The 11,066-nt window shown below is 40.3% G+C and overlaps 1 protein-coding gene across 2 annotated transcripts in view; it reads left to right on the forward strand.

The window, feature by feature from the left end:
- LOC105475843 (BMP binding endothelial regulator) overlaps window positions 1–10,531 on the forward strand; it is a 246,167-nt gene extending 235,636 nt beyond the window's left edge. For both annotated transcript variants that reach the window (XM_011731390.3, XM_011731391.3), the window contains one exon: window positions 9,128–10,531. In XM_011731390.3, the coding sequence (XP_011729692.1) occupies window positions 9,128–9,309 (182 nt within the window). In that variant the 3' untranslated portion in view covers window positions 9,310–10,531. The remainder of the gene's footprint in view (window positions 1–9,127) is intronic.
- The last annotated feature ends 535 nt before the right edge of the window (window positions 10,532–11,066 follow it).

Consider the following 11,066-nt stretch of genomic DNA (forward strand, 5'->3'; position numbering starts at 1 on the left):
CTAGTGGGAGAAACAAACAAAAACATAACTCTACAATAAAAATTAAAACTTGCAAATTACAGTAAGTATGAGGAAGGAAACGAACAGGGCAGAGTGGTAGGAAACCATTGGAGAGGGCTGAGATGGGATGAAGAGGGAGGCTTCTCTACAGATGATATTTTAGCCTTGCCCTGAAGGAGTGAAGGGAGTGAGGGCAAGCATTCTATGCAGAGGAAACATGTTTGATGGCATAAGGTAGGAGAAAAATTATTAGCATGCTCTCAAAGTGGAGAGGAGCCAGTGAGGTTTGAGCCTGGGGTGGGCTAGGGGAAGAGGGGCGTAAGAGGAAGGTGGAGTAGGAGCAGGAGCTGAATGACGCAGGACTTGGCAGGGCTTTGAAAGGAGTATAGCTTTTATTCCAAGAGAAATGGAAGCCTCTGATAGCTTTTAAGCAAGCCTCTTTGTGCTTTCCAAAGATGACCCTGGATACTAGATAGAGAATAGATTGGAAGGGGACAAGATTGAAACCAGGATACTAGGCAGGAGGCTATTGTGATAGTCCTGGTGAAAAACTGATGGTGGCTTGGATTAAGATGGTGACAGTGCATGTGGAGAGGAAGGGAGAGAGTCTAGATTTTAGAAATTTGCAATTTTAGAATAATGCCTGCTATCTAGTTACAAACATTAGTGATATATGCATGAAGCATCTCAAACAGCGTCCAACTCATAGAAGATGTCAACGGTAGCTGCTGTTGTTACTTAGATTTGAAGGAGAAATGAACTGAATAGTTGTCACCTAGTTCAAGGATTGGCAAATTTTTGTCTTTGAAGGGCCAGATTTACCTGAAACAAAGAGACTGGGATTTTCAGCCTACTACCCTAGTCTTAATAGCCTTAGCTCACATCTCAGAAAAGAAGGCCACTCATGCCACTACTGACTCCAGAATGTCTACATTGGTTGAAGATAAGAGTGGTCACCTGGTTAAAAGAAGCATCAAGAAGAATTGCCTTGAAGCTGTGATTGCAGTGTGCAGACATTGCGTTCACTTAGACCCGTGCGTTATAACCTGTCTGGACATTGGAATCACCCTGGGAGCTTAAAAAATGAACCAGGAACCTAAGCCTGTGCCCTGTGCACTGATGCCTTTCTTCAACTGGCCTCGCGTACATTTTAAAACTCCCCAGGTGATTCTGACCTGCAGCCTGTGTTGAAACCCCTGAGGTAACCCCTGTGTTTACTTGGGTGGCTGTGGGGAGGTAGGATGATGGATTTTTGGGAGTTGCTGGAGCTTCCTCAGCTGCCCCTTGGTGCAGTCACTAGTTTGTGTTTTTTGAAAAGCACCAGAGCCCTTTCACCTTCCTGTGACCTCCATTTTGGTTGTGCCCCCTCCTCTGCAAACCCAAGTACAATCTTTATATCAGAGTTAACCTTCCACAACAAGTGTGCTGCTTTATCAATGCTGCCCTTCTCAGATAAGTATTGATTCGATAAAAATAATTCACTTAAGGTGTGACTGAGGCTGCTAAAAGGTGAGGTAAATGGCTGCCCTCTAATCTAATGCATCAGTGCTGGGTAGAATATGTGAGGGTGAGGTTTTTGAGGAACTGGGTCCTTCCAGCCATCTTGAATACTCCTAGCTGCCTTTATTTTGAATCCCCTTTCCCTTGAATCTACCAGAAAATGAATAAAATAAATGGAGTCAAGCTTGATCCATCCATCCATCCTGGTATAATGCAGGGCTCAGCAGAATTCTATTAATTTGATTAGCTGTGACAGTGCTGTTGTTGGGATCGTATTAGATATAGGATATATGATCCTTCTCTCCCTGGCCCAGAGCTATACTTAGCACCATTTCAGTGCACACATTGCATTTGAGGACTACACATTTCACGTCAGCATCTTCATTTCAGGGACTGAATCTCTGGAGCTAAAATTACTTTTCTAATGGAGAAGGAATATGGCTCCTGAAAGATTCCATTTACCTCTTCTTAGTGGCACCATCTGGGTGAAGTATAACTCCGTCAAATGAAATTCAGTGGGAGGGGAACATTTTAGACATACACATTCTCTCTCTCTCACATACACACACACACACATACTCACACACACACATTATGAACTTCCACAGACTGACAGCTGGTACATGAAGAAATAAATTTACACAGATCTGTAGCATCTCTCAGTAGATTCAGTTCAGATTCACGTAGAATATTGAAGACTATAAGAGCCTTCTTTAGTCGTTTTTAGCTCCCAGGTCCTTTGACTCATGACAGCACTTAAGACCACGTAAGACAAAAAAGAGAAATCTTCCAGAGTGAAAAGTTTGGAAGTTGAACATATAAGAAGCTAGCCAGGTGAGAAACTCTGAATGAACCAGTGACATTTTAAAGTCCAACCTGGATTTTAACACTGTCATGACTACAGACACAATATGTGCCCACTACCTATGGCATGAGGGACTAATGGAACTCTAATTTAGCATGGGAATTGCTAAATGAAATCGAATATATTAAGGGCTATAGTGAAAGTATATAAAAGTTTAATAATAATCATTTATATTGCTATTCACCCATTTTAAGCACGTCCTTTCCCCCAAGGACTATATTAGTATTTTATGTTATATTTTATCTTGATAATACCCATAATACTTTATTTATATGGTAACTTTATATTACCCACATTTTACTCATAGGGTCGTTGAGACTTAAAATAGGTAATTAGCTGAAAGTCTCAGAGCTAGGAAGCGAGGAAGCTGGGAGTTGAACCCCGGTCAACTTGCATCGTTGCCCCGTTCTTAATCATTATGAGAACACAGAGACCCATAAGCATTGTGGGAAAAAAAGGAATGCATATTTATGTGCTTGTATTAGTGTCAAATAATTCATCCAAATATGTATCTAAATCTTAGTCACCTTAGTGACTTTCCAATTTCTATTTCTTTGTTCCCTATCACTGGTGTTTGTTACTTGGAACCCTCTGACTCTAAATTTGTTGTGATCTTGTCTGCTGTATGTTACATTGTCATCCTCAGCAGAATGTCTGCCACCTGCCTATAACTGATACTAATTGTCACTGCACACTCAGTAATACATTTTATACATGGAAAAGGTGCTGGAAATGTGGGTGTTTGTGTCTTTCTGTAGCATAATGGATGGTCTGCTGGGCTATGTGAACAGTTTTCTCCCTCCTTGTCTGGCTCTACAAACCCCAGATGGTTCTAGCTCCTTCCATGCAGCAACTCTGCCCTAATTATATACACTGAGTTATTTCTTGACTGGCTGGATGCCTCCTGTAAAAGTTCAAGAGATAAAGTCAGGTACTGTGACCTTCAGCACCCCGTAGGGGGATGTGGAGATGGTTGAGTTCTGGAAGGCACAGAGCCATGCTGATTGAATGTATTGATAAAGCCGGCACATAATGTTTTTATGTTCCACCTATAGCTGTTTGAATGCTGCTTTGAGAATAAATGCACTCTAACCCTAACCACTTTGGCAGATCCCCGTTTTTTTGTTGTTGTTGTTGTTTGTTTGTTTTTGTTGTTGTTTTTTGTTTTGAGACGGAGTTTTACTCTTGTTGCCCAGGCTGGAGTGCAATGGCGTGATCTTGGCTCACCACAACCTCTGCTTCCCAGGTTAAAGCGATTCTCCTGCCTCAGCCTCCCTGGTAGCTGGGATTACAGGCATGTGCCACCATGCCTGGCTAATTTTGTATTTTTAGTAGAGACGGGGTTTCTCCATGTTGGTCAGGCTGGTCTCGAACTCCAGACCTCAGGTGATCCGCCCGCCTCAGCCTCCCGAAGAGCTGGGATTACAGGCGTGAGCCACCATGCCCAGCCATGTTGTTTTTTAACTATTTAACAAAATAGATCCTTTTAAAATACATATGTGCCAATCAAATCACACCTATGTTTTAAAAAATGATCTTATGCCTTTTACAAGTTTGAAAAAACAACTGAATTTCCAGAGGATAAATTAGGGCTCAAGTCAGTGTTCATGTTCTAGGATCATCTAAAAGCTGTGCTGAATTGAAGGCAAATCTGATGATGTCACTCCACAGCTTAAAACCCTTTCAAAGCTTCCATTTGCCAAGGCTGATGGGGTCATTTGTGGTCTCTGACCCTGGCTTACTACTCTGCCTCTGTCTCCTACCACCTGCCCTCCTCAAGGTTCATGTCTCCAACCCACCAAACCATGGATCCACCCTTCCCTGATTAAGCCACAGTACCTTGCTGTTGCCTGCACCCCTCCCTTTGTTCCTGATGTTCTATGTGTCTGGGAAGCTCTTCTTGTCATTGTCTGTCTGACAAGTTTGCTCACTTGATACTTACACAGGATCCATTCTCTCAAGTCTTCCTTGATCTCTACCCAACTCTCAGTGCTGAGCTGATGTCTTCCTCTCTTACTCTTCCCCTGTACTTTGTTCTCATTGTCTGATATGATACATCTTATATTTTGCTAAGAACCTGTTTACACATCAGCTTTACCTATTTGTTTGTAAGCCCAACCTCCTATAACTGGAGGACAGAGATGATATCTGATCACATTTTATTCCCCGGGCTTAAGAGAATGCCTGACACATAGATACTCAGTGGATGTTTACTGATTTAATTTGAATTGAATGGGAGATGGTAGTTATAGGATGAAGGATAATACGAGAGAGAGAGAGAGAGATCTTTTTTTTTCTCTAGTAGTTTTCATTTCCTGCAGTCTACTTTTGACTTGTTGACTGAGGGACATACCAGTCCTTAATAGTAGAAAGGTAAGATGCCTCAGAAGAAGTTGAAAGGTAGAGCTAGAAGAGAGAATTGAGACGTCAGAGAGAGGAAATGACATGGGAGAGTTCATAGCTACAGGATAGTCAGGGAAACACAAAGAATGTGGTGGGAAAGAAGAAATGCTGCTGAGAAATTTTTATACTACAAGGAATCCTTGCAAGACTTAAAGGGGAGCAAAGCCTCTAGAGGGCAAGGTGAGTTGAAAGAGGCATTCTGAAAGCAATGGAGTGGAAAATGAACTCAAAACTGGCCAGACAAAATCCACACTGGGAAAAGGAATGATGGATTGAATGTCATTAATATGAAATCCTCATCCAGGAGGCATGCATTGAGCTGCTCCCCCATGCCTGTCCCTGTGCCAGAACCTTTGGTTACAGAAGATAAGAATCCTGCCCTCAGGAGCCCAGGCCTCAGTGATACACTCTCTTCAACTGTGGGTGCTTGTCACAGTGACCCCCAGAACCTTTAAAATCAATAGCTGCACATGCATCACTGCAGATTCAGAGCAAAAACCTTTAGGGATGGGCTGAGAAATAAATATTTTTTAAAAGCACCTCAGGGACTCATGAATCTCTGATTAAGAACTATAGCTGTACTGTAATTGGGAGATTAAAGCAAATAAGAAAATAACGATAACATTAAAAGTACTGTGGGTTGCGGAGGAGAGAAAGCATCTTGGGGGGATATCCAGAAACCTATTTGAAGTGGGGGACATTTGAATTAAGATAAAACTGATTAGACTGGGAAAAGAATCAGAACTAATGGTAATAGATTTCAGAGGTCTCTAACTGGAAGTCAGAGATAAAACTGTAGTAATTGAGGAAGAGAGAGATAGAAGAGAAAACAATGTCAGGGGGAGATTCCAGGAGGTAATGTGAACATTTAATGCCAGGAAGTGGGAAAAGAAACCCAAGAGAGAGAGATGTTCTCCGGGAGTCAGCAGAAGAATGAGGAGAGTTCACTATCATAAGATAAAATGGACACAAAGACCAAATATTTTGCAGAGTGGTCTTGGGAAAATGGGAGTTGCCAAGATGTTAGTGGATATGGACATTAATGAAAACTTTGGAGGGAACTGCTTCGGTCAAGGGGTGGGTGAGGAGATGAGCTGTCAACATTAATGAATTGCAGAAGACTAGGCTAACATGACCGTGAATTCTTCCACAAAGTCTGGAGGTGAAAGGAAGGAGAAAACAAAGCTGATAGTTTAGGAAATATTTGTTGTTGTTGCTAAATACATAGGGAGAAGATTAATGTGCTACGACAAAGAGTAGGGTAAGTTCTGAAAGCGATGGGGCAGAGAAGAAGAATGGCAAATCCAGGATGGGTGCAAATGAGAAGAGACAGTGAGGGGTAAATTAAGGGTGCTCCTGCAGATGACCTAAATCCAACACTGAAAGAGGATAAGTGCTTTGGGATGGAGAAGTGCTCCAGTAGGGCTTGAGGTAGAAGAGGATGGGAAATAGTAGGACCTAATTCGGCTTTGGAGATAGTTTTCTTCTCAGTTGCTAAAAAGGAATGAGTCTCTGAGTGACTGAAGCATGAATGTAGAGTTTGTTTGCAGGATCAAATCTCAATCTTGGCTGCTCATTAGCATCGTCAGTGTGGGGCAGGGTCGAAGGAAAGGATGAGTGTTTTGTTTTGTTTTCTTAAATTACTGATATCCTGATCCCACCTTGAGGGGTTCTAATGTAATTGATCTGGGCTGAAGTCTGGGCATCAGGAAGTTCCCCAGGTGATCCTAACTTCCAGTTGTGACCACCATTAGTCTACCGAAGCGTAACAACACATGAATACAATTACTGTGTGTAAATATGATATTCAGCTTGGATGTTTCCAAATCATTAAGCAAATGTAATGTATAGGGTATTCTGTTAGTCACTGAGAAGAGAAAAAAAGAGGACTTTGAAGGGATCAGTGAAAAGTCAAAAGATTATCAGAGAAGCCTAAATTGAGAGACTCAAAGGAAGGGTTATGTCAGTCCACCCACTCACTCATCCATGTATCCATCAACTCAATTTCCCAATAGTCCTCTGAGTATATACTAAATGTCAAACACCATACCCCTGCGTAAGGTAAAGAAACAGAACAGCGTTCCCCTCTAGTAGCCTATATTTGAGTTGGTGTGTGTATGTGGAGAGTATGAGTGGATGAAACTGATGACTGATGACTACAATTTCACGTTGTAAATGCAGTGATGGGATAAGCAGCAGGTGCTCTTCTTATCAGTCAAGGAACATCCATCCCATCCACACAGAAGAGGTGGGAATTCAGTTGAAAATGTTGGGAACTCAGTTCAGAAGAGTGGAAGATGAGGTGAATGGTGGTGACGTTCACCAAGCCAGATAATGGCACCAGATCAAGGCACTAGAGTCCACCATGCATGAGGGAGCCCATTGATGTCATCTGTAGAGACATCTGTGCAAAGGCACAGATCACAGAATAGTGTAAAGAGGGGGTAGAGTACAGATCCTTAGGCACAAATGGAAAATTCCAATCCCCTCTCTGTTGTGGTTATGTCTGTTTCATAACAGCTTTATTTAGTGAGTATTTATTGCTGACTTCCATATCTAATGCTCGCCAAGTGCCAGAAAATGTGTAAGCTAGAGATGTAGTGAGGGACCAGACAAAAACTCCACCCTCAGGGAGCTTACATTGTAGTGTTGGAAGACAGAGTAAATATGAAATGATGTCAGGTAGTAGTATGTGTAAAGAAGAAATAAATGAGGAAAGGAGGTAGTGAATATGAAAATGTTATTTTGAATAGGAAGTTACCTTTGAGAAGGCACCTCAGAAAGCTGAGAGTAAGCTAGGTGTAGGAATCAATAAGGCATAGATTACATGGGATGTTTCAATATCAGTGACTAGCAATTAGCTGCTACTACTCATCCCTCTGCTGGTGTATCAGACAGCAGCCATGTCATTTACCTCTATCCCCAAAGTATCTCATATAGGGACTTTGTTCAGAGCAGATGTTTACTAAGAGTCAGTGGTTTAGTTAACAGTTGAAGCAGGGATAAATAAATAATACACCAGTGCTTAATATGTATCTATACAGAAAAATGTTCATTATCGAGCCACGTAGTTTAAAGTTGGTTTTATTTAGATGTGTTGTTTCATACAAAACTTGGTTTTTGAATAGTAAGAGCCGATGAGAAGTTGTTGATTACTCCCTGGAAAGAATGCGCTCTCTCATTTGTTTTTAACCAGTGCGATGGATATTTGAGAAGCCTTCATAGAATTTATTTTATGGTGCTTATTAACTTTCTTTTACTTAAATATCATCAAAGATCAACATTTTGTGGCAACTCTAAATGCATAACTTGAGAGACTCAAAGTGAGGCCCGTTTGCTGGCAAACCAGTTCTATCCTTAAATTTTACAATTACACGATTCCTCACCAGGTATTATTCTGCAGACAGCATAAACAATAGAGGCATTGAAGCTGAGCATGTCTTCCATTGTTTTCACTTTTGTTTAAAGCAACTTTAAATGAAGATTGAATTGTTATTGGTGCTCTTGGAGGGTCCCTGCTCTAAATTTCTACTTGTGTCAACATTCCTATTCTTGAGAAATGAGGGGTGGCCTCTTCGACTGCCACTGGATGTGACTCAGATGGAAAAGGCTGTGTGTCACAGAACTTCCAGAATGTTTGCATTATTTTTTTTTCTGACAAGTCTAGTCATGAATGTTCAGGATCTCTCAGAATTTTGTCAAAATCACTTTGCCTCTAAGTCAATAAAGATAGTAAATTGGCTGTGACATGGCAACGTTATTGTTTTTATATTGTCTGACCCAGCCAGCCGTTGTCCTCCCTGCAGTCACACATCTGATGTTTCTCTATTTGGCTTAACCCAATCTTGCTTCAGCACGCCTTAAATTTACTAATTTAACACACGATCACATTGATTAAAATACGTCACACATTCCCAATATCCTTGGTAGGTTTTTTCTCTGTGGCTAATTTCATATATTTGAATATTGATGTAGTTGCACAAAATATTCCTATTCATCACAGCTCAATAGCTGAAAGGACTATTTGCAGCAGATGTTTTATACTATTTAATTATTTGTACAATAACTAAATAACCTTAAGGATTTTCCTATAGCCTTACACGTTTATAGTTTATCTTATCTAAGAATAAGATAAATTCTTATTCAGATCTACCTGTGTTTGTTTTTATAGATGTAGCTGATTCCCAGAGTGTTTGAGGAATGTTGGGTGTTTATCGTTCTCTTGTTAAAATGCAAATCTGAGCCTGAGCTATGGAAAGGTCTATGCAGTGACATGAGCCTGCAGAAATGGCCTCTGGCCGAGGGTGAATTAATGGGGCATTTCTCCATGTCATGGCTTTGTCTCCTTCTCTTTTTCAGCCACCCAGTGTAAGCATGGTGCTGTGTATGATACCTGTGGCCCGGGATGTATCAAGACCTGTGACAACTGGAATGAAATTGGTCCATGCAACAAGCCATGCATTGCCGGGTGCCACTGTCCAGCAAACTTGGTCCTTCATAAGGGAAGGTGCATCAAGCCAGTCCTTTGTCCCCAGCGGTGACCTTTGTTTCGATCCTTAAGACTTTGAAACCTGGTGACTTTGACACTGAAGCGGAAGAGCCAATGAAGGACTAAAATATTTGTGTGCCAGATTCTGTAAACACACACACACAGAGTATATATGTGTATATATATAGATATATTCAAAATCATTTCATCATTTATATAAACTATAGGGGGATTATTATATGTATATTTTTTGCTATAAGACATGTATTGTTTCTAGGATCCTAACCTGTAAGCCATTGAACATGTTGTATAAATACACCTGGTGTTTTTAATTTAATAAGGTGGCATGCAGATACATTGGATAGTGTTAACATCCCATACATGTGTCATTTTTAAGGAAGTTTTCTAAGAACCCTCAATTGCCTGCCTGTATTAATTTTAGTTTTGAGTCAGGATTTGTAATTGAGTGGGAAATGTGTTTCTCTGGAGAAGGGCACATTTATCTAGGGGCATTTCAGGTTTCCAAAGAAAAGAATGTATGCCTGGGAAAGACAGCAGGAGATTGGTGACTGGCCCTAATGGTGCATGAAAAGTGAGGGATAGGCTGTTAGAATGTATTAGGTCGTGGGCTAATATTATTTCCAAAATCGATTGGCTGGTTGCCAAGAAATATATATATTTGTCACTAGGGCATAACCAAAGAATCAAGTGATTTCTTGCCATCCTTGCATAGTCCTCAAGTCGTCTAATCATCTATGTGTATATGATGGATGTGACCATTTATATGTCATGTGTTGAGATTAAAGAGTGTCTGGATGACATGTTAATTTTATTGAGCATGAGAAGGTATTTGAAGAAACTGTTGCACAACATATGATGAAATTTTGATTTCTCTGAATCTCAGAGTAATTTAAGATGGGCAAATCCAATGAGTTGATACAACCCATCTACATTTTGTGGCTATTTCATGTATAAAATGAAAGGCTTTAGTTATTTCTAGAGGAGTCCCATCCAACGCTATTTGGCGACTGTTAATATGTTATAATTGTTAGGCAGTGGAAAAGCCTTTATTGACGAATTGATTTAACCTCAGTCCAAAGAACAGTCTCTATACTTGCTCTCATTTACTGATAAGCTGCTACTAGTTACCATTTGATTGTCTTGACTTTCGTCTTCAGTTGAATTGGTGAAAACATCAACAAAACAAAACCCACTGTGTCTTAAAATAAAATGTTCTGCATTGTAGTCAATAAACGGCTTAAGATGTAAAACAATGCATTTTCTCTGTCAAGATGTCCTGTGTTATACTTTATAAATTAGTTGCATCAACTTCAGATTTATCAAATTTTAACAGTTTTATTTAGTTATAATTTTTGTATCTTACAACAGTATATATAAAGACTATTATTAATAGACAAAAGCAAACCTATGTTTTTGACAAGCCAGCATGTTGCCAATGCTTGTCAAAGACATTTATGTTTCTTTTACATTCATGACAGCTAAAATATTAACTTGGATTTTTTTTTAAATTTTGTCTGGAATATCCCTAGTTGTTTGAGTAAACTGAATAAAGTGCAGGGCATAATAGTGACTGGCTGGGGGCACTGGGCCTTTGGTTTTTTTTCACTGCTGTATTTGGATGCTATCTGCAGCCCGAGGTAGTCAGGTCATTGTTTCAGTGCTGCCCTTGGAAAGAAGACTTTGACTTAGGTGCTTTGGGATCTAAGTGTAGTTTGTGACTTTGTCCACATTATTTAAGTATTTGGGGGGCCTCACTTTTGCTTATCTGTAACACAAAGAGGCCATGTA

The sequence above is a fragment of the Macaca nemestrina genome, chromosome 4 (genome assembly GCF_043159975.1).
Source record: "Macaca nemestrina isolate mMacNem1 chromosome 4, mMacNem.hap1, whole genome shotgun sequence".
Taxonomy (NCBI): Eukaryota; Metazoa; Chordata; class Mammalia; order Primates; family Cercopithecidae; genus Macaca; species Macaca nemestrina.